This window comes from Tiliqua scincoides, chromosome 13, assembly GCF_035046505.1.
Source record: "Tiliqua scincoides isolate rTilSci1 chromosome 13, rTilSci1.hap2, whole genome shotgun sequence".
Lineage (NCBI taxonomy): Eukaryota > Metazoa > Chordata > Lepidosauria > Squamata > Scincidae > Tiliqua > Tiliqua scincoides.
Genome location: NC_089833.1, coordinates 9,599,013 through 9,622,811, shown reverse-complemented (window position 1 = coordinate 9,622,811; position 23,799 = coordinate 9,599,013). Strand labels below are relative to the sequence as shown.

General features: G+C 41.3%; 1 protein-coding gene across 2 annotated transcripts in view; it reads left to right on the top strand.

The window, feature by feature from the left end:
- Positions 1–2,921: 2,921 nt before the first annotated feature.
- MRTFB (myocardin related transcription factor B) overlaps positions 2,922–23,799 on the top strand; it is a 92,507-nt gene continuing 71,629 nt past the window's right edge. For both annotated transcript variants that reach the window (XM_066640426.1, XM_066640425.1), the window contains exons 1-2: positions 2,922–2,979; positions 18,773–18,939. In XM_066640426.1, the coding sequence (XP_066496523.1) occupies positions 18,786–18,939 (154 nt within the window). In that variant the 5' untranslated portion in view covers positions 2,922–2,979; positions 18,773–18,785. The remainder of the gene's footprint in view (positions 2,980–18,772; positions 18,940–23,799) is intronic.

Sequence of the window (23,799 nt, the reverse complement as noted above, 5' to 3'; positions counted from 1 at the left end):
TAGTATAGTTATATACTGAGGGTTGTTCAATTCTGCATGTTGACTAAGACCGAAAAGCAAACTTTAAGTAGTAATAATAGAATGAATGGATAGTGTTATTCGTATTGGTTAAAAAGCTGTGACTCTGTGGTAGAGTGCATACTTCGCATGCAGAAGATCCCTGGTTCAATCTGGCATCTCCAGGTAGGACAGAAAAATTCCCATCTGTAAAACTGGTGACAAATTCCCACCTGTAAGAGAGGCTGCTGCTAGTCAGACTGAGGGCCTGATTTGGTTTAAGGCAGTTTCCATTGGTTTGTTAAGGATGTGGTAGTGATCCAGCTACTTCCAATTTGGAACACAGTGGCGTCACTGGGATTCGAGTCACCCGGTGTGGGAGGCCTGCGCGTGACCCCATGTAGTGGGCGGGGCAACGCCCCAGGTGGGTGTGGTGATGTACCATTGCCCCCCCACCGGTTTTATGGCTGTACCTTTTGTTATAACACAGATATTTCAATGTGGTTTGTTTCATTGCATTCTGCATGAAATTACGCATTGATATATAACATGATGGTCTTATTCCTCCAAACTCTGATTTTAGTGATTTTGAAAACTTGTAGAGTCTCACACACACACACCCTGTGTCTACTTACTAACACCTTATTGCAGCAGTTCTCAAACTTTTAGCACTGGGACCCACTTTTTAGAATGACAATCTGTCCAGGAACCATTGGAAGTGGTGTCATGACCAGAAGTGACATCATCAAGCAAATTAAAATAAATAATTATAAATAATTAAATTAAAATAATTAAATAAGGGGGAGCCAGTCCTGTTCCACCAAGTGAATCTATTCTGAAGTAAGTCCTATTGTGGTCAGTGGGGCTTACTCTCAGGAAAGTGTGGGTAGGATTGCAGCCTGTGAGTCCAATCCTATGCATGTCTACTCAGAAGTAAGTCCCATAGTGGTCAATGGGGGTTCCTCTCAGGAAAGTGTGGGTAGAATTGCAGTCTGTGAGCCCAATCCTATGCATGTCTACTCTGAAGTAAGTCCCATAGTGGTCAATGGGGCTTACTCTCAGGAAAATGTGGGTAGCGGTAGTGGGTAGCATGATGCGGTAGCTCCTAAAGCCGCGATATTGGCGCGTCCTCCCCCCAGGGCGCGTCACCTGGTGTGGCCCGCACCCCTCTAGTGACACCAGTGTTGGAACAGGGAATTGTGCACAGCAGCAAGCATAGCTGGTGCTGGAGAATCCAGTCTTTTTGTTGATTGGGACCATTTTTGTTCTGTAAAATTAATTGCAAGATGGGTTCTGCGTTCTGATTGTGGAAAGTCTTATGGGAAGTGTCATCCTTCTGTCTGGGGACCTCTGTGCACTAGGGATCAATAAAAGATACCTTCCTCCTGTCAGCATGGAGTGTAAGGAAATCCAGTGGACTGCACAAGACTGTTTGCTGGAGGTTCCTTCACTTTGACTGGGTATGGGGATAGCCATCCTCTCATCTGTTTCCTGGGCGGGGCGGGGGGGGAGCAGAAAGAACACACTGGTGTCTACAGGGAATCCTTTGCAGGCATTGACAAGCTGGGATTTGTATGTATGCTGATGTCATTGTGGTAATATTTACTTAACCAAGTATATGGTTGTGTAAACGCTCTTGACAAGAGTTATGCGTCAGCTGTTGTATTCTACTGTTGTTAGAGCTTTTATTTATGTAAATGAGGCTTAAAAGTACATACGAATAGAAGATGCCCTATTCTTTAAACACATTGTTTGGTAGTTTGTGTGTTTGGACTAAGAACAGTTAAATAGTCAGAGTACAAAAGTTGCTAGAAGCTAACGAGTAACTGTCCTCAGGTGACCCCATCTGTATTCATTTGCAATTCCTATACACTGAAGCGCTTTGAGACTTGGGTTTACATTCAGGACAAAGTTTGTGTATTAAGGGAAGAGTTTGACATAAAGCAGTCCCATAAGAGGGAGAGGTTTTCTGGGTGCATTTCATGGATGAGAATGCATACAGTTTGTACTCCTCTGGTTTTTGTACATCGCCATGTTGCGTTCTCTCAAACTGGCATTTGAGAGAAGGTTCCTTGTGTAGAATATAAGCTAGATGTGGGGGGGAAAAGGGGGTTATGTTGGTTGTGCTTGTGTTTTCCTTGTATTATAATGTAATTACAATGGCTGTTTGAATTAAATTCTGAATGTTCACTGCCCCAATTATTTATCTTAGCAAAAGTGCAGTACACATGTTTTAGCATTGTTTCAGACTGCATTCTCTCCCCTCCCTTCCAAAAGTGGGATTTATATTCATACTGGAGAACACTGACTATCTCCATCTTGTTCCAGATATTTTAATTGTAAAATCAAGATTCTATTTGGCATTTTTTCAATATCTTAAAAGTGATGCCCACTGAAGGGATTGCATGTTCTAGGTTCAATTCTGCATAGAAATAGCAAAGCAGGAGCAAAACGTAAATGCTAATAGCAGTGTCCGGTACAGTTAACAGAATATTCATTTCAAGCATTTGAATGTTTAGCTGTATGATATGTTGTGCAAATGTTTGTAAATGAATGCTGTGTCCCTTCAGTTTTATCTTTTCATTGTGTTTGTAAAAAGGAAACTGGATCCACTCCAGCTACACAAGGCATCTTTGGGCGCAATCCTAACCCCTTATGTCAGTGCTTTCCAGCACTGGCATAGCGGTGCCAATGGGACCTGTGCTGCATCCTGCAGTTGGGTGTCACTCACAGAGGCCTCCTCAAAGTAAGGGAATGTTTGTTCCCTTTCCTCAGAACTACATTGCCCTTATGTCAGAACTGGAAAGCACTGACATAAGGGGTTAGGATTGTGCCCTTTCTTGATCAGGATCTAGGAATATGTCTTTATATAATAAATATATGATACGAGGTAACTTCAGAGATTTATTTTATTTTTTTTTCCAGATTCACAGTGAATGTATTGAAACAAACTACAAGGGACACAGTTTTCAGTGGTTAGAGGTAAGTGAATTTAAATATCAGAGTGTCTTATACTGTTTGTCAAATCCTGTGGAAAAAGTTAAAAGGGGCCATTTGTAGGAACTATCACATGCTACAACTGGCAAACCTAATTGTAGCTGGTTTATGTTGTTATCTTGAGAACTCTTTGAGTGAGGAGAAGATGCTTGCAAGGAAGGGTAGGTGTATCCACCAAACCTGCCACCTATGAGCCTCCCTAAAAACAGCTCTGAAGGGTTGGGAGGCCCACCAGAGCAGCTTTTCTGGAGGATATGTGTCACAAGGGGTTGTGAAGTGGTGGGGAGACTGACAGCCCCGCCCCTTCCATGCATGCATTACACTCACATATCTGATCTTTAGATGCATGCCAGTGTACTTGACCTGTTCTATGGTTATATTTTCAAGTATAGTAGTAGTATCACACTCTTCTGGCAATCTTATCTTTGGGAAAAAGTTTTACCCAAGTGAAAGGTTGACATAAATTCTTAAGTGACCATGTGACCACATTGAATTTTTCTTTTAAGGATCCTAACTTCCTGAAATCACACTCTTGATCTTAGTCTTAGGATTTGGTGTGGAATAATATCTACCAAAGACAGAGCCATTTGTTCACTGTTCCACATGGGGGGTGAGTTGTCTTAAGAGAGAGGGAAGACTCTCTTTTTGTGAGGTTGTAGTAGCATTGTTCACCCCTGGGGACTGGGGGATAAGAATAGGCCCTCAGTTTGGCTGTACTTGTTGTAAGAGGTGACTAAACAGCCACCAGGTAGATGGGACTCGTCAGCCTGGGAAGGCAGCTCATCTGAGAGAAGGAAAACTCTGATCCCAAACCTCCACTGCCTTGTGGCCATATCCAGTTATGGAAAAGGCTTCAGTAGTCAACCTGGAGGCAAAATCCGGAGCCGGAGTCCCTGAGGCAGTTCATGGCTGAACACAGTCACGTTCTGGCGACTCCTGTGACGCCGCTGGAACCAGCCATATTGGCTTCTGCCTTTCCATTGGACCATTTCAGCGTCGTGGAGAGGGGGGATTTGCTGAATGGGAACAGTCTATCCTCCATATCTACTTTACCCAGGCTTCGTGCACTGGAGAGGACACTAACCACCATTCAGAGCGCGATACCATAGTCTTCCGAGACTGAAGTATGCCAACATGGATAGTAGCATTGTTAACATTGCTGCAATGAGGGGAGCCATAGGTCCCACAACTTCTTCCCACAAAGAATGGCACACACGCAGTTTTCAGTGGCTAATGTGCTACAGATGTAATTTATGAATTGACCCATTTATGAATTGCCTGTAAATGAGGAAAAACTGTTTTGTAAAGGTGGTGAAATTTGTGCTTTTGCTTTAAGCAGAAGGACACTGAAGTAAATTGTTCTGAAATGCATGAAAAAGTGAAGTTTTTGATTGCTTCTAAACAATTGCTTTTAAGATCAAGGTAGTGGTGACTTGAATTTATATAAAGAAAAATGAGTATGTTTTATTTCACACTATCATTCTGTTTACAAAAGGGTGATATGAGCAAGAGGTTCTCTTAATGTTCTGAAATTATGCAAATACATTAAGAAAAGTATTAAGAGAAGCATAAGATCTACTTTTCTTATAACCAATTCTTCCCCAAAAGCAAATATTTATAAATGTGGTTTTAGTAATTAGGCTAAAGGAAGTAGTTTAATGTCCCTGGCAGGTGGCACTCACTTCCAGCCCTTCTTATCCTGAAACTGTGTTTAAACTGGAACAGTAGTTTTTGCTGCCACAACCCAGGATGTGAAATAACCAGGCGGAATGATGCTCCCTTGGGTGGAGAGCCCCCAAGCTCCTGGGTGTTTCCTTAAAATCTGGACAGTAAAGAAGGCCAGAGATCTGGGGAGGTGAGGCAGCTGTCTCCCTTTAGAGTGAACTGAGCCTCGGCTAATTAAAATAGTTAGAGTAAAAAGTGTTCTCTTTCACTAAAAGGATGGACACGAACATAAAAGGCGAAAATAAAGCATGAAATGACAAAGGAGGGTTCATATTGGAGGAAGGATTGGCACAGAGGTTAAGAGGCAAACTGAAAATAAAACACCAACACACTGGATACTTCCCCTACCTAAGCACCCATGCCAGTCTGGAATTCAAGTTATTGAGAAGGATGGGAAAGAAATGAAACGCACAAATTGGCATTTAACCTGAGACCACTAGCTGCAGAACTGTTCCTTTTGGTTAGAACTTGAAAGGCTAGTTGGGAAGCTTTCATAGTTGTTTGATGAAGTTGTGTGTGTGTGTGTGTGTGTGTGTGTGTGTGTGTGTGTGTGTGTGTGTGTGTGTTTCTCTTAGATAAATGTTTCTGGTTTTATACAGTTTTAATAGTGTGTCAGGCAACAAACAGCATCACCCACAAACATAATTTTAATAGCTCAATTAAAAGTGTATTTATACTTTGATGTTAGTACCGAGGCCACCGCTAAATAGAATGTGTGCTTGTACTATTGGACCAGGCTTCTGGCCCTTGTCCAAGTGTCTCTTCCTCTCTCCTTCTTCCCAATCAGTTGAAGTATGATAGCTCTCAGAAACCCAAGGGATTGCCAAAAATAACTTGGTTGTTACGCAATATCATTTAAACTCCTTTTAACAATTCCTTACCATTGTAAAATCTGGAATGGTTTGTATCGCCAGGGTAAAAATACTGTATTCACTTAGAAACAGCATAATATTTTTGTTATTAGGAACTGTTAATCATTTAGTTGGTGCTAATATGAGCCTTATGCTATTGTAACTTTTTTAAAATTTCTTTTATATTGGGCCACTATGGCTACTTGCAGTTCTTTGAAATTTATTTTTGAACTTCACACCTCACCGCAATGGCTTCACAGAGCTCTCGTGGTAGTCAGCCTGCTACAAGCAATGTGAATTTAAACCACTAATGTGTGTATGTACAAATCTGCAGCAGCAGAGCAACATATAGCAGTTTGACTAGCAGGTTGCATAGAATATTCCCCACCTTGTTAGTCAACAAAGCCTCGTCCTCCTAAGGTCTGCTGAGATGGAAACACTTTTACCAGCCTCCTGGCAATAATTTCTGCCACCTTTGTCCCCAGAGAGAGGTGCTCAGACAGGTTCTAATGTGTGCTCAACCACGCTCACACTGCAGCTTTCTGTAATTGTGTCTGCTACCTCAGTGTCCACAACTGCCTGGAATACCACAGAAAAGTGTGGATTGAAACTTGCTGGTGATGCACCTAGGAAGTGTTGTGTTCAATGCCTGAGTCAGTATTCCAAAGGAGAAGCAGGGATTTGTCAGACTCCCTGGTAGTATCTTGAGGGCATTTTGGAAAGGGCAGGAAATAGCGGAAGACAAAATGTGGAGGAGTGGAGAGTGGTGAGCTAGTGTGTCAGACACATTCTAGTCTTCCACTCTCCCCCCTCCTTGTTTCCTCATCTGCTATGTTCCCGTCTTCCTTTTCAATTCCGGGGGAGAGGAGGAATGATGGATGAAGGCAATGAGCCCCCCCCCACCGCCAATCTGCCACCTGAGGCAGGCTTCTCTATCAGTTTCATCAATGGGCCGTCCCCTGAAGGGGGCTCCTTCCCTCTTAGGAGACTGCCTCTGGGACTGGCTCAGTCTTTTATAGGATTGGACCAGAGCAAATCCTGGTCCTGTGAAATGTATCCGGAGGGAAGGAGTGGCAAATTTCTAAGATTTGATAAACTTTAAAAATATAGAACAGTTGTACATTCTATTGAAAGTTGTGCCCGTACAGAGAAAGCATGTTCAAAAGCAAGTAATTTGTATCTTAGTGTTTGTGTTTATAATCCTGTTTCCACAAATGAATGTGGAGTCAGTGTCTTCGGATATATTTATATTTGGACATCTAACAAGCCGTTTATCAGAGTATTTTGAAAGTCAGGTTAAATCTGGGCATAATGCCAATAACTGTCTGTGTGTGTTGGGGACTGGGAGGCTGCAGTTGTGCTGTTCCATAGGGCTTGACTAAACTGTGAAACCCAAATAAGCCTCTCACAAAATAAAGGCCACATTCTGCATTATTTTTCAATCTCCAGTTAGATGATTTCCTAAAACAAGAACATTTGTGTGAGTTTCCTTTAGGAAAAGCCAGCCAATGATTTTCCATTTTCTGTAATGCTATAATATTCAAAATATACTTCAAAGTTTAATATTATGACTTACAAATTGTGTCGTATATTTTTAAAAATGAATGGCTCCAAAGTGACTGAAAACACTAGCAACTTTCCTGTCTACATACATAATAAAATACCCAAAAGAGCACTTAAATGTCTCAAATGAGAGGTGCTCATTGGTCAAGACCTTCCTTGAAGTTGCAGTTTTATGTTCCGGAAACCTGTTCTTTGGATCCTTGATGGGTGGCTGGAGGAAGAAATTTCAGTAATGAAAGAAAGGCACTCTGTAGTTTGTCAGAGGCTTTATAATATTCTGCACATGTTTCAGACTTTAGCGTTGGCATTAAATATCAATTCTGGAACTAAGTCAAGACTTGACTTAAGCCCTGTTGCACCGGTAGGCATGATAACCACAGTACTGTCCTCTGTGCGCTGTCTACTAGTGACAGCTATAGGGTTTGGGGGTCCTTGAGGTGAAAGCCCTGCAAAGGCTCCCCCAATTACATCTATAGCCAGTGCTTTTGAAAGTATGTGCATATGCAACATCCCTCCCAAAGTGCCTGGAACAAAGATGTCCAGCAATGAAAGAGAACTTGTGTTTCTTGCTGCTGTCTGCTCCCAAAAGCAGCCTAGTCAGCCCTCTCCCCATTGGACCCTGAGTCCTCTCTTGCTTGCTGGACTTAGTGGTGGGAAACAGTAGTCGCATATTTGCCCACATTCTTCCCCAACGCCGTTTTTCAACTCCTGAATTCCCTAACCACCCAAAGTAGCATCAGGAGATTGGACTATTATTATTATTATTATTATTATTATTATTATTATTATTATTATTATTATTAACAGTAGTTATATACCGCTTTTCAACTAAAAGTTCACAAAGCGGTTTACAGAGAAAAATCAAATAACTAATGGCTCCCTGTCCCAAAGGGGCTCACAATCTAAAAGATGCAAAACAACACCAGCAGACAGCCACTAGAACAGACACTGCTGGGGTGAGGTGGGCCAGTTACTTTCCCCTTGCTAAAAAAAGGAGCACCCACTTGAAAAAGTGCCTCTTAGCATATATGGGGACATCCGGATATTGTAAAATGAAAGTAGGGAGAAGAGGGATTTGGTCTGCTGCTATCTCTGTTTCCCCACAATTGCCCAATAAGTGTCCCTAGGGGCCGTGGCTTACTGGACAGTGGTGGGGTACAGCAGCAGCAATTGACCCTTGCTGCATCAGGGATTGACTGGGTACAATCAACCTTGTTGACCTTGGCTTTGGCCGCTTGCATGAGCCACCTGCACACCACATCTAGCAGGGGTCATGTTGTAACTTACACTGTGGTCTGTCTTGTCCCCTTAGTTATAAATTACCACTTATTACTATCCTTGCAAGGATTCTGTGCAGCCCAAGCCAACCAGGTTAGGAAAAGCCTAGTTTAACAATCTTTTTTTAATGAGCTGTGTGATAAAAGAATGAACTCCTTTGAAGTTCTGCCATCCATCTGTATTAATATCTGGCTTGTTAGTCCAATTAAATTAACATTTGACCTGGGTGTGTAGAATAAAAAGTCAAAATTGCAGGGTATGTTAGTTTTTTAGCCATGATAAACGTACAGAAAGATTCCCAAAGTTCCTAGGTTTTAAAATCCTATCCATAATTATTCTAAGAACATCTAACCATTTTTGAGTGCAAGAACATTCAACTCAGTTAGTTTTGCTGATGTGGATGCTTCTAGCTAAATGGAAAGAAGTCCACCATTTTCCAAAATGGCAACTTTTCCCTGAGCTGTTTTTCGTTTTGAGCCTTTCAATATATTTACCACGCCTATCAAATGAACATACCATATAAGTTTCAAATTTTATCTAAATGTGCAGGTCAAACTCTGGTTTCACTGAATTTAAATGGAATTTAACTATTTAGTGACCTTTTTTATTGTAACAAATATTTTTAATCTAGGAAGACATTACAAAAGGAAATGATATATGTCTGGACCTGTGTGCGTCTGATGCGTAAATAATTTTTACCTGATGGAGCTTGTTTGTCGACTGTTGTTGTTTAGCTAGCACGATGTCATCTGTCTGACTAGGGAACTCCCACTTCTGTGTGAAAATTAATTTTGAAAATATTGGTATATTTAAGAAATTTATACATACAGTATTTCTAGAGCTTCTAAATGTGTACATGGCTTCTGGTCTGTTGCAAAATGTACTTTTTTGAAGCTGACATTTCAGAGGTGGCTTGAACTAAATGAGAAAAGAATTACAACAAACCACTTTGTTCTCCATCCAGAGATGGTCGAAATGCTGGTGTGGCTGCGTCTTTGCCACCCACATTTGCCAGAACCGATAGCCTCATCTGCTTGATGTCCTGCTGCCTGCGGAACTGGGGTGTCTGTGTTCTGAAAAGAGGCATTTGAAATGATAAACTATGGCAATTCGAGACATTCTACCAAGGTCTCCTGTACTATGTTATTCGTCCAGCACACCCCCTCATAAAACAAATTTACCTTTTAATCTCTTTGCAAAAGTGTGTACAGTAGGTAAGCAAACACTGAAAAGAAATGTTAGAAAAAAAATGCCCTTGTTGTCAAGGCTCTGTTGTTACCATAGACACAGTTCTAAAAGAAGCAGTGCTGCTCTGTGCTTCATGGAAAATCACAAATTTTGCCTTGAGTGACACATGACTTCAAAAACAGGCAAGAGGTGCAGGCCTGAGCCATTTGAGCCTTAAGGTGCATCATCATCATCACCCTCAGCGGGAATTTACCAAGCCATATTGCTCTTTCTTGTTGCTTTTTTGTGGCTTTGCCTCTGCACCTTAGAAATGTGATAAATAGCTGAGAATATGTCAAAGAATAGAGGATATAAAGAATAATCGTCATTCCCTCTTTGCCCTTGCAGTCATCACACTAAACTTGAAAGTGCCTGTGAGTTTCAACCTAGCTTTCAAGGCAAGGTGAAACTTGAAGGAATGTCTTTTTTTTGCACATACCTGCTCATAATCAGAGGTTGTCCTTTGTGTCTTATCACCATCAGAAGTTTGTTTGGTGGGAGGTGGAACAGGGCCTTTTCAGTGGCAGCTCCCTGGCGGTGGAATTCCTTCTCCTGAGAAACCAGACTGGCCTCAACGTTGTGTGTCTTCAGGAGGGCTTGTTGAAATATTTTTATTCCATTTGGCCTTCTAAGTGATGCATAGTTGGCTAATTTATTTTAAGTGCTGTGTTTTCCACACTGCTTTGTGCACAGTTTTTATTTGCTTGTTGTCTTGTTTTACTTTGTTTTAAGAGATAACCATGATCATTTTAGGTTCTGGCTCTGTCTTTATAAGTTGTCTTGATGACCTCTTGAATGGGTCCACAAGGTGGCATGTTTAAAAAAAAATAAAAAGAAATACAGCAATTTTAAAAGGCAGCACAAGTCTAGAAAGACGCACAGCAAAAATAATTTTACAATTCCTGGTTTCTCAGTAGCAAAAGTATACATCAATGGGTATATAATGCATTTACAATGCATTTACCTATACATGTGCCTGTCTGGTGACTCCCCTCTGCAAGTAGGGGAATTTTGATTGAATCTGTTGATGTTTCAGATCAAGCGTAGGGAAGAATTTTCCCCTTTCCCCTTTTTTTAAAGCTTACCGATGCTGAAGTTTGGAAATGTAGTTAAGTTTGTGCTTATTTGACCCATGAGTGTTTGCACTGTTTCCAGTTGGCTAGGAAGGACTTTCTAATTGACAGTTCTGCATCTTAAGATTTGAAGGGCTGTTTCACGTGTCAAAGTCCAAGCAGCTGTGAACTGAACTTAAGCACGCAAGACTCCATCATGTCATGATGGCAGACATAGAAGTGCAGCAATTATGGAATCTGGATTTTTGCTTTTGGTTGAAGAAACCTCAAGGGAGGAGGACTGTGTGGCAGAGCCTATGGCAAGATAGTGCAAAATCAGGAGACTTCTTGGAGTATACAAGGAGCAATGCCATTATAGGTATACTGTTAAATGCTAAAAGATGGGGTGACGAGGTGGTATCCATGATCAGTCTTCCTCTATAAATGTTGTAGAAGTTCTGTATCTGTGTGTGTGACTGGAGAAAATGAATGGTGCATGTCATCCCTCATTAGGGGAAAGGAGGAAGAGATTCAGGACACTTGTTTATTCGACTTGCATTTAATTGTTAAATGTCCATAGCAGTAGTTCCCAAACTGGTGGTTCGGACCCACTAGCTGGGGAAGCACCTGTCCTTGCTATGGGGTGGGAAAGGGGAAGACAGCAACGCGATTCCCAGAATCATGTTGCTGCCAGGGATGGGAGGGGGGGTTTTGCACATACTTACCTGCAGCCAGCGCTGCAGTTCTGGAGGGTAGCCTTCCACAGGGCTCCCCTTGCCTGCAAATGTCTTTTAAAAAAGGAAAAAAAGGGCCCTTTTTGTTTTCATGATGAAACAGGAAGTGCCCTTTATTCTTTTTTTAAAGACTTGCACACACGGGAAGCCCTGCGAAAGGCTCCCTGCACCTCCTGGACCACTCAGGACTGCAGTGTTGGTTGGAGGTAAGTGCAAAATCCCCCCTCCCATCCCCAGCAGCCGTACAATCCTGGGGATTATGTTGCTGCCTTCCCCGCACATACTTACAGTGCTCCCAACTCCCTTGTAGGAGTTTGAGAAGCGCTGGTCTATAGTTTGCCACTGCACCAAACTGCTATTTTTGACTGGCAACTGCAAGTATTATAATAAGTTATAAAACTGGTTTCCATGGCAGCTAATTTTTAGGCTTTGCATCTGTTGCAAACAGACAGTAATTGCAATGTTACACAGTGCTAAAATGTGTGGGAAGTGTGTTCTATTGTCTTTAAAGTATTAATCACTCCCTATATTGGAAAAATGAAGAGTCCCATGGCACTTTCAAGGCTAACATTTATTTCAGCTTCAGCTTTGCAAACAAAAGTCCACTTCATCAGATGTATGCTGCCACATCACTATCTTTCTGGAAGCTGTCCCTTGATTAGGAAAGCTTGCTGATGTGTTATACAGCCACAGTGGGGGGAAAGGACAGAGTAGATCCCCACAGGTTGGAGGACCGTGAGGTATGGAAAACATGTTGATGTTTTTAAGGATCTCCTGTTTCCTTTCCTCTCCCCCTCCCCTGAGATTCACTGAGCACCAAGTGCCGTGTGTGACTGCACTGCTGTATACTGTCAGGAAATGTTGACACCAGAGAGCAGGCATATGTCCTCCAAGCCACTGTCCACTTCCCAGGATGCTGTAAACCAGCAGTTCCGAAACTGTAGTCGGAAGCTGAGAGCACTGTAAGTATTTGTGGTGACGTAGCAACAGCAGCAGTGACAGCCCCTCCAGAATCATGCTGTGGTGGTGTAAAAAGGTGAATTTCATGTACCTGGGGGTAGTACTGCTGGCACTACCCCCAGGTACGTAAAAAACCCCTTTTTGTGGCAATGGAGCAATCCTGGCAGTTCTGTTGCTGCTGTCACTATGACACCGCATGTCATTACCCCTTAAAGAGGTAACAACTGGTTCCAGCTGGGCCAGGGCATTGCGACACCAAATTTGGGAACCTCTGCTACAAACTATGAGGGGTTATTTTTCCCCTTTGTTCCCCGTGCCATTGTGGGGGCTTGCAGCATACATCCCTGAGTGTAAGAAGCCTCTGTAGTGATGGTGGGGTTGAAGGAGCAAGGAGCAAACTCATGCACTTGCTTCACACCCTGAAGCTGTTTTGGGGACCATTCACTGCCACTGCACTCCCCTGTTCAGGACACACCTGGCCCACACCTGATTCTTTTGTAAGTCTCCCTATACTGATAAAAATTGATACTACTGCAGCATCTCTGCCTAAGCTGGGCATTTCCTAGCTATAACTGAGGAACTGGAGTGGCAGCAGCTTTCCCTGGAGCTGTCTTCATAGAACTGAGCCTGAGGAGACCCTCTAAAGCCCCTGTGTTAAAAGCAAACACTTGCCTTCTCTTCCTAGTCTTGGGCAGAGCTTGTTGTGTTCTCATTGCCACCGCTGTGTTGTTTCCATTCCAGATAAATATTTGTTTTCCTATACCTCTGGACACACAAAAAGTGTCCAGATAAGGTGGGTTCATTCCTTTTAGAATAAATTTTATTGTTCATAGAAGATATCCTCAAAAAAAACAGCTGGAAAAGTAGCCTGTTGTACATGTAGGAAATGGACCTGAATTTCCTTCCTCTGTAGTTTGATTCTAGCATTTTCCTTGCTTTGTTTGATTCAAGGGCTTTCTGGACATGAATAAACAGAGCAGCACCTGCAAGTTGGTCATAAATGGAAATAACTTGGTAGCTAAGCACACCGATGAATTTAACTGTTTGTTAAATACTTCAGTAAATGTCTACCAGCATAAGGAAAACATGGTATGGTAATATAAAGAACCTAAAGCATGGAAAAGGAACATTGGTTGTCGGAGAACGTTTGTTATTTAGCAGTTAAAACTCTGGGCTCAGAACAATGAACAGATTGTGCCACCATTTTAAGCAAACATTACATTGGAAAGAGCTCATTAATCAGTGACTCTTGCTTTATAACAAAGCAAGGCACCAGCTCCATCCCTTTTCTCTCACCTCTCTGTTATTGCCCACTTCCTGCCTATCCTGGAAAAAAAATTGCTGGGTCCTCTTTCCCCCAGGTTATGCAGAGGTCTTTTGATGTACAGAGTGCTCTGTCTGTCCTACGGGCTACGTTTATAAGGTAAATACTTAAAAAAAAAAAAAATTTCTACCTGCCTTTTTTCTTAACCAGAAACTTAATTGTAAACCACTTCAGGAGTTCAGATTTTTTTTTAAAAACAGGACAAAAAAATGTCATGTGCATCAAGGTTTCTCACTAGCATTCTTCTGTTCAGGTTGCAAAATTGGAATTTGTAGGACTTTTTCTATTCTTTTTGGCAGGCATATAGGAAGGAAGGTTGAGCTTCATGGAACATTGATGGCCATAAGTGTATTGGTTTGGCAAGTCTTGGAGTAAAGGCTTTGAATGAAAATGCTTTACTTGAAAGCCCCACCCAGTCTTTAACTGCTGTTGGTTTTAATTTTTCCAGATATTTTTTCATACATTGTCAGAGTTTTCTTCTGAGTGTGAGCTTGGCAAGAGAAATTCCAGGTATCTAATATACCCACATGGCTAAAAGTCTGATTCTGGTGTCAAGGAATTAAAAATATGAATTCAGCTCTTTGCAGGCCTAGCGACTTTTAAAACTTTGCGACTCCCTCCTAACTAAATGAACCTGCTGCTTAAGAATTTGTAGTGTGTTTCCAACTGTATTCAGAATAATTGGAAATCTGATATATAATAATTATTGAGTATTGGGTTTCTTTTTTTAAAAAAGGCAAGTTCTGATGTAGAGGACATGTTTTGGGATTTATGACACTAATCGTGGATGCCAGCTCTTGCCACCCCATTTTCACATCCCTGCTGCAACTTGTGTTATTCTAAACATTGCTAATTGAATGTTAATTTCTAAAGAGGGTGATAGTTGTTTTGTCTAATATTGCCTATGTTTATAAAATTTTGCTTTCTTCAGCTAATGGTTCTTGTTGTATTTCATATCACCATAGTAATAAGGATTCAGAGCAACAGAAACTGTTGCTAGGTGTCATACCCCTATATTCTAGTTGTTGAATTTCAATAAATAATCCTTTTTTTGTATAAGGTAACAAATAGGATTTATTTGCATGTTCTGTTCCAACTTGATTTATATGCCTAATATTTTGACATTTAACATTGCTCCTCCACTCCAAACTTACATTTATAAAGAGATTTGGCATTTTTCAAAATGCATTCTAGCTAATTTGCCCCTTTTTAACCATTCTAATTTTGTTTTTGTCTACAGTTTGATTTCAAATGGAGGCAAATTTTGAACTAACCTCTTATTATGCTCTTGATTTGCAGTACGTATACTTGTAAATGCCATTGATTTTTTTTAGTAGAAACGTGCTTTTTGCAATTAAAGGTATTTGTTTTATTGATGAGAATGGTACTGAAGCTGTTAAGATGGCAATTTGCATCTGCGCAAGATTTTTAATCTGAATTCTGCTCTGAAAAGACTCTTCTAATGATGTACCTATTTTAATGAGCATGTGGGAGTTTGGGGAGCATATAATGTCATAAAATGGGATAGGAGTGTGACAAGCTAGGCTTTCTAAAAGCTGATTATTAAGCAATGAGCAATTGCATACGGTTGTAAATTTAATTAGATCTAAAAGCTACTTTTCACGTTACTTTTTTCTGCACATAAATCTGGTTAGCTGAACCTGCATCTGAGACATGAATTTGACTGTACATAATTTACAACAAAGAACATCATCTCTAGAACATAGAAATGGCACTTTCTAAAATCCTTCCTTCCCCCACACCCCCATGCCCACAGTCGTTATAGAACAAAGCATATACATTAAGCAAATATAAACAAAATGTTTCTGATCCACAGAATTAGGGTTATCTTTTTGTCTCCTGGCAGAATTTGGGGTACATCATATAAATCTGTTCTCCCCAAGAGTTAACTGTCTGTTTAGGATTTTATTCTTAGACTTGACTATACAGTACTTTACAATCTGTATGAACATAGAAATGGCTCTTCAGCATTTACAAGGGGACTTCTCCATGCCACAGCTGGAGATGTCAGGGTTTAAACCTGGAACCTTCTGCTTGTAAGACTAAGCTATGCTCTTTCCTAAAGTAACAACATCCTTGAACAGCAGTCATGTCAGGTTGTTGCAGTGAATTAACAGTCACTATCCATGTACCTCTGGCAATTGGGGGATCTGGGGAAGGGCTTCTGTGGGCAAATTACTGCTTCGGCAGGTACACACCTGAGGAGGCAATCCTTGTACTTGGGTTAACTTCTGGGCTTGCAAGGCTAAAACCAACATTTTTTTGAATTGTGCTTAGGGTTCTTTTTTTCTCCCCTTTTGTACTGCTTGTACCATCATAGGCCTTGTGAAATCATGGCCATGGTAGCCTGTACTGAATACTACTGGTACACCTGGGTGGCCTGTGCAAGGTCAGAAAGAACAATTTGACTGCTGAATTAGAAGGTAATGACACATAAGAAAGGAAGAGCCTCTTTAGAAGAGGAGGTGAGTCATAGCCATACAAAGAGAAAAGCTTTTGCAAATGAGACGCCCACGGAATCTATCATAAGCAACACGTTATTTTATCTCTCATATCAACACAAGTTTTGAGAAATTATATAAGAATGTTAAGAGGCTTGCCTCTCAGTTTGAGGGAAGTTATGAAAGAGAGTGTATAGCCCAAATGCTCCACTGTGGGCATCAAAGTTTTTCTAGTGAACGCACAATTAATACACCAGTGGCTGCTTATTTTTGATAGCTGGGTAGCTGATGTGGTACAAAGCTGCATCTCGGAAACAAAAGTTGCACGGAGAGAGATTGTGGAAAAAGAACATAATTTACATGCTCTTTTCTTTGTCTCTGTGTTTTTACTATGTAGTATGAATACATGAAGCTGTTTTTCACTGAGTCAGACCTTTGGTTCTTGCAGCTCCGTTTTTTCTACACTGACTACCGGCTGCATTCCAGGACCCTTTCTAAATTCTGCCTGGAGATGCCAGGGTTTGAACCTTGGGCTTTCTGCACACAAAGCAGGTGCTATGCCACCAAGTTATAACTCCTACCCATTTTTGTATTGAAGAATAGTCTTAGCTGGTAGCCTCTCTAGCCTAATTCCAGTTTTCCACGTTTGTCTGTGGACAACTGCAAAAGGTGGTGGAGAGCTGATGGTCCCTTTGAAAGGGACTGTGGCTATTCCATTTGCAGTTGTTTTACTAACAAGAAGTGACAGGCCCATCGACATAAATTCCTGGATGATGGGATTGGGATTAGCTGTAAGAGAGGCCCCATGTTGTGAAAGAGGAGGAGGATCTATTTTTACTAGGTTGAGCAAGCTTGCCCCACTGTCATCTGTGACCTGCACCTCTTTAGTGTCAACTAAAATATAAATTACTAAAACCATTATCATGGGCAGGAGGTCTGGTCTTAGAGGGTAGAGTCTCCATTTGCCTGAAGATAACATCCGCAGGTCGCCAGTTCGAGGCCACCGGCACCGTGTGACCTTGAAGCAGCTGACAAGCTGAGCCAGAGCTATTCCATCTGCTCTGAGCGTGGGAGGATGGAGGCCAGAATGTGAAACCAGATCAGAAAGAAACATCTGAAGCATTGTGGTTCTTGAAAGATAGAAACCTTCTTTCAAATTGTAAAAATCCCTATGGGGATTTAAAAATTGCCTACCTATGTAAACTGCCTTGAATAAAGTCTGAGGAGAAATCTGACGACCAAGAAAGGCGGTATATAAATACCTGTATTATTATTATTATTATTATTTCCTCTGTAAAGGTTCCAGCCTTACATCGGAGACCATCCAGACAACATTATTTTGCTTTTCAAGTATTTTTCAAGTATATTTCCTTACTGTAACATGATGAGCCATACCATAAGACTTGTTCATTGGTGGCCCCTGATGGACACCCTTACATAGAGAAGTGTGCATCTCTTGCCTTCACAGCTCTTTCCGTGTTGTATTACTCTACATAGCTAATTAATGTTAGTTCGTATTTCCCACAAGGAGAAATGTATTTAAATTGACCTCAAGTCACATGGACTTCATGGTAGTAACTTCTTAATTTGGCAGATAAGTGTTGAGATGTCTTCGCTTACTATCTGAAGAGCCAGATTGTGGAATAACCTGTTTTCCTGAGAGCCAAGCTACACATTACCTACAATCTCATAATTGTAGGAGGGGGTGGTGATCTTCATTTAGCAAATGAAAAGTTAGGTGCCTGTCTTAACCATAGCTGGTTTTAAATTCGTTAAATGGAGCCAAGAAGTTCAAGTTCTAACAAGACTAAGCTGTCCATATAAGGTTTGTAGGTGGTCCTCCCGCTTGACTATGAAGGAGGCATGCCAGTAAAGAAGAAATACTGATGTCCTGTAGTTAAACATGGTGGCATTCACCCAGTCCTGATTGTTAATGACAAAGTGATTTGATTTATTTTTAGTCAAAACACAGTGTCTGCAGTTTGATTCCTAATAAATACAAACAGAATACAGTAATATGCAGTATATGCAAAACCAAGTTTTGTATGCAAATCCTGTGCACTGCATTAATCTAAAAGTCTCCTCCTTTCCTTCACTCTGGTACTATGTGGCTCATAACAGACACTCATTGTGATCTGTGGTTAATCATTCACTAGGGTGATTTTTATTTCCATTTTATTTTAGGGTTTTTTTACTCATCCCAAGGAATGTGCATGATGATTTGAGCACAGCAGGGTGGCTAAATTATGTTAAGAAGTAACGAAATCTTCATTAAGCGATCTGGACTGTGTGTCTCTAGTTACGTATAGGAATGGATTGTGGCTCATCTATTCAGTCACTGTAGACTGCCAACAAATAAGGAAAGCTGTCTAGATGGCCACATGCAGATGTTGCATTTTAATAGCCTGTAAAACACAGTGATAGTTGTGGAAGTGTTTTTTTAGGAATTATAAGAGCTTGTGTTGCATTGATCTGCAGTTTAATATCTGCATGTAATGCAAACCTGTGTGTGCGTGTGTTTACACACGCACACACTTTTTTTTGGTCAGTTTTGTCCACTCGCTGTGACTAAACCTCCTCTTATTCCCCCCTCTGTCTCCAGCTGCTTGAACACAATGGATCACTCGGGGACAGTGGATCCAGAAGATGATTCAGGGTCACTGCCGGGCCTTGCACCTAGTCCTCACAGTGAAGCAGTTGCCCATGAATTTCAGGAACTCTCCTTGCAACCCAACCAGTATTTGCCTCCCCTCAATGAAAGAAAAAATGGTGAGTAGAAGACATGACAGATACTTATTATTGCTTTGCACACAATAGATTTTTAATTTAGTATTTGAATAGTTGAGCAGCACTGATCTCTGTAACAAAACTTGCTTCATACATTCCCTGTGCTCAACAGTTTTGTGTATCTGCTTGCTTGTATATGGGTGCAGTGCTCCTCTAGTACTTGCATAAAGGAATTGGCACATCTCCTGATGAGTGCTGGCAATCTCTAAAAATGTTCATGCTTCCCTACATAAGAACAGCCCCACTGGATCAGGCCATTGGCCCATCTAGTCCAGCTTCCTGTATCTCACAGCGGCCACCAGATGCCCCAGGGAGCACACCAGATAACAAGAGACCTCATCCTGGTGCCCTCCCTTGCATCTGGCATTCTGACATAGCCCATTTCTAAAATCAGGAGGTTACATGTACACATCATGGCTTATAACCCGTAATGGATTTTTCCTCCAGAAACTTGTCCAATCCCCTTTTAAAGGCGTCCAGGCCAGACGCCATCACCACATCCTGTGGCAAGGAGTTCCACAGACCAACCACACGCTGAGTAAAGAAATATTTTCTTTTGTCTGTTCTAACTCTCCCAACACTCAATTTTAGTGGATGTCCCCTGGTTCTGGTGTTGTGTGAGAGGGTAAAGAGCATCTCTCTATCCACTCTGTCCATCCCCTGCATAATCTTGTATGTCTCAATCATGTCCCCCCTCAGGCATCTCTTTTCTAGGCTGAAGAGGCCCAAACGCCATAGTCTTTCCTCATAAGGAAGGTGCCCCAGCCCAGTAATCATCTTAGTCGCTCTCTTTTGCACCTTTTCCATTTCCACGATGTCTTTTTTGGGATGCGGCGACCAGAACTGGACACAATACTCCAGGTGTGGCCTTACCTTCGATTTGTACAACGGCATTATAATACTAGCCGTTTTGTTCTCAATACCCTTCCTAATGATCCCAAGCATAGAATTGGCCTTCTTCACTGCCGCCGCACATTGGGTCGACACTTTCATCGACCTGTCCACCACCACCCCAAGATCTCTCTCCTGATCTGTCACAGACAGCTCAGAACCCATCAGCCTATATATAAAGTTTTGGAATTGCCAGTCTTATTTTCCTGGACCCCGATGAAACTTAATGAATATTAGTCAGTTTCACATCTTCTTTTGTTGTTTGTTTCTGCCAGATGAAAAGGATTTATAATCAGGATGTTTTGGGTCTGCAAGCCAAACTTGGTTCTGTGTGTTTTTTTATTTATTTCTTATGGGGGAGGTAATTAAGAGTTCTCTTGAAATGGGAAACACTCAAGTAGAAGGAAAAACTAAATCCTGCACTCTGAAGCAGAGGAAGAGCAAGAAAAGCAAAGCTGTTAGCTGGGTCTCTTTGCACGGGGATGGGAACAAAGAACAGAAGCAGGAAGAAAAGGTCCACCTCAAATCAGTTTTATTTACACTGTGGTAGTACTGTACTGTGGCTTTCCTTGCCTATGAGATACATTCTTTAAATAAAACTTTGAAATTATAAATTCATACCTGGCATTTTAAAATGCCCAGTTTTATGAAGAAGAGCCTTGTATGACGGTAGAATAATTTCACATGAGGGTAATTGTCCAGATTCAGAGAAGGAGATCGGCATGTGCAAGAAGATCCATGTGTACATACTGTTGAAAGCAGTGTGGTGCAAATGTACCACTAATACATTCTGGTACATGTCTCTTTTATATTCATGGTTCCCGATCTCTGGACAGAAGTATCTTTGTTGCTGGATGGGTTGGTCCCCTTTAGTCACCCTTGCTGTCCAGACCTTGCACGTAGAATAATTTCAGCCTAGATTTTGGGCATGTTTTTGTTGCAACTTCTTTTGCGATTTGAACTTGGTGGTTCACCCTCTGCTTGTTGTGACTTGATTCTGCTGTTGGGATTGGGAAATACATTCGCCAAGATGAGAATCAACCGTTTGAAAGGAAACACCTTGTTAAATGTATATGAATGTGCCTGTTAAAATGCTTTCTTTTGTTTGATCGTATGCGGCTCAAATAGCAATAGGCCTGATTAAAAAAAAAAAACAGGGGCGTTGTGCATTAAGTAGTCCAGCTGTGTTTTGATTTTAGTTCTTCTGTTTCATTGAGGATCTACTCTGACAAGAATCCTCCTTGTGCCAATAGCTGTGTCAAGAATCTATTGCTTCTTTTTCATGTGGACATGATCAATGTTTTTTCCAGTAGTTGTAATACTCAAGTGGATGTTTTGTGGGGCAAGTAAGTGAGCACTTATCTTGTATGTTCAAAGGTCACTAGCTGGTTTGTTTTTTTAAGCATAGGTATAGGTCACAACAAAGAGAGGAGTAGAAGGAGCACAACTGAGGCAAAGTGAATGTTTTAGTTTGCTTTACTGGATGTGAGGGCGGTCTGGCTGCGATGTCTGTCACCCTATTGATTGCCAGGGTTAATTTGGCTGATCTGGTTGGCTAGGTGGTTGTCCCCTTCCTCCCTCACTGCTCCATGTACATACACAAGGCGGTATGTACCTGTGTGCCCATTGGGCAAAAAGGCGGGGTATAAATTAATAAAATAATAATACATCCCTCCTGAAGTTGCACGGTCGGTGGAAGAGGATTACCATCCCAGATAGGAGTGTATCATTCTTCTGTCAAGGGTATATGATAGCTGTGCTCCCTTGCTAATTTGCTTTGCTGTTAATGAAAGGACTGTTTTTGTAGTTGGTGGTCATTTTTAGCATCATCCAACCCCTATGTCCACTTGCAGCTCTTTTCTACCCCCTTCCAATCTGGAAGGAAGAACCTGGAGTCTCAATCTCCTCAGCTGGTGGGGCCAAAAGAAACTACTGTACGTTTACATCTGCATATCCCTTATGCTTCTTTGTATTGAAATTGTTGTAGCATGTTTTGATAGCCAATTTTTGCTGTGAAAAGCTGGGTATAAATTTAATAAATATACTGTGAATTTCATTTAAACTTCTAGTAAGATTATCTGAAGGCAGTTGCCTTGGAACTCCACAAGCCGCTCTCTTCCTTCAATCCTGGCATCTCTCTTTTGCAATACAGTAAATTGAAGTGGTGATGTTGCCGTGTAGGCAGCCTTAGTGACATCACTCATATCTGCTTTGCCCTTCCCTCTGTTTGGCTATGTAGTTTGCTGATAAGATGGTTGCACTAACTCTGAGCATTCTTGGCTCCATTTGCTCCTCTCAGACTCAAAATGACAGTTTAAAAATTAATATTTTGCTTAGATAGTAGGGTCATGGATTCAGAAGTGAAAAGCCTTCTTGATTCTGTCACACACACACAAAATTCACATTAGGGGGTAGATCTTTCTACCCCTTATGGTAGGTGTTCCAACACTTTGAGCTGTGGCTCCCCACAGAGCCGCAGAAACCAGCCAGCACAGCCTCATGAAAAACCCACTGCCCTACACAGTGTATAGGATTGTAGCCCTAATGGGGACCAACTGCCCAGTAGGTCAAGGGAACCACCAGTCAAAAAGGTTTGGGAACCACTGCCTTATGGTTTCAAGAAACAGTATTAAATGACAGAGAAGACCAAAACTAGGAGCTGCCCACCACAACTCAAAACTGGACTAGGAGGCTACAGGAAAATTCTGGCATCTGAACATTTTTTTGTACACAGTGAGCACAAACCAGCTGTTGGCAAAATCAACCTTCCAAAAAAGGCTCTGAAAACTTTTTCATCAAAAAGCTTTGAGTAATGATCTTGGATTTTAATCATGAAATCCTTTTTCCTAATACTGGGATTGAGAGTATAAAGCCCATGGTCTTCATGTGGTCACGGAGAAGCTTTGTGCACTCTACATGCGTTTTTTTTCAGAATCCTGTAAATCCCCAGTTTTCAGGTCTTCATAGCTGAAGAATGCAAATCCATGTTTAGCAGTCTGGAACAGTCAAAATGCACATGATTCTCAGTGATTTGTAAATTGCAAGTCTGTCTCATAAATTTGAAGTTCTGGCTTATGTGTTTGAGTCCTTTGGGTCACCAAGACATGTTATCTCAACCAGTCTGGAAGGAATTGCCCGCCCCCCCCCCCCACTTCATGAACATGAAATGTGATTCTAAAAAAATTGCATAGATCCTCGCTCAGCTAATTTGAAAAGTGTTTTACGTATACTGGTTAGTGCAATTTGCAGGCAATCAGCATCTCTAAGAAGCTCTAGTCTGCAAACAGATTGCTTTTCAGAAGTTCTTTTGGGTTCCTTTTCACAGAGGGAGGCTTCTCCTTTTGTAGGTTCTCCTCAAGTGGAATTTTGCTCTTGGGTTTCTACAGAAGTTGAAATTGGAAGCAAGGGTCCTTTCCCCTCTCCCTTCACCACAGGGAGATGGTAACAATGAAACTGGGGAGCACCCTTGTTGAACATAGGGTTGTCCTAACCAAAGCATCATCAAAACAGACCTTTATCTTTCTATTCAGTTGGGTTCTACGAAACAGATGTTTCTTCTATATCTAGCACAGTTGTTTCTTGAGACTAGAATCTGCCTCAAGTGAAATATAAATATTCATTAAATTATAAAGATAAATACTAGACTAGAAATTACTAATTAGTTTGGTGTTAAATAAAAGGTTAATTGAGATTCATCTTGACACTTTGTAATTCCTAGAATTTGACATGAAAATATCCCATTATAATTTCTAAAACAAAGGCCACAATCCTAACCAGGTCTATTCAGTCCTATTTTGTTCAGTGGGGCTTACTCTCAGGAAAGTGTGGTTAGGATTGCAGCCAAAGTCTTTTTTTTAATCCTAGATGATGAAATCCTGGAAGAATGGGATATGTTGCCATCAGTGTTTTTAGCATGCAATCCTAACTAACTTTCCAGCATTGATGCAGCCA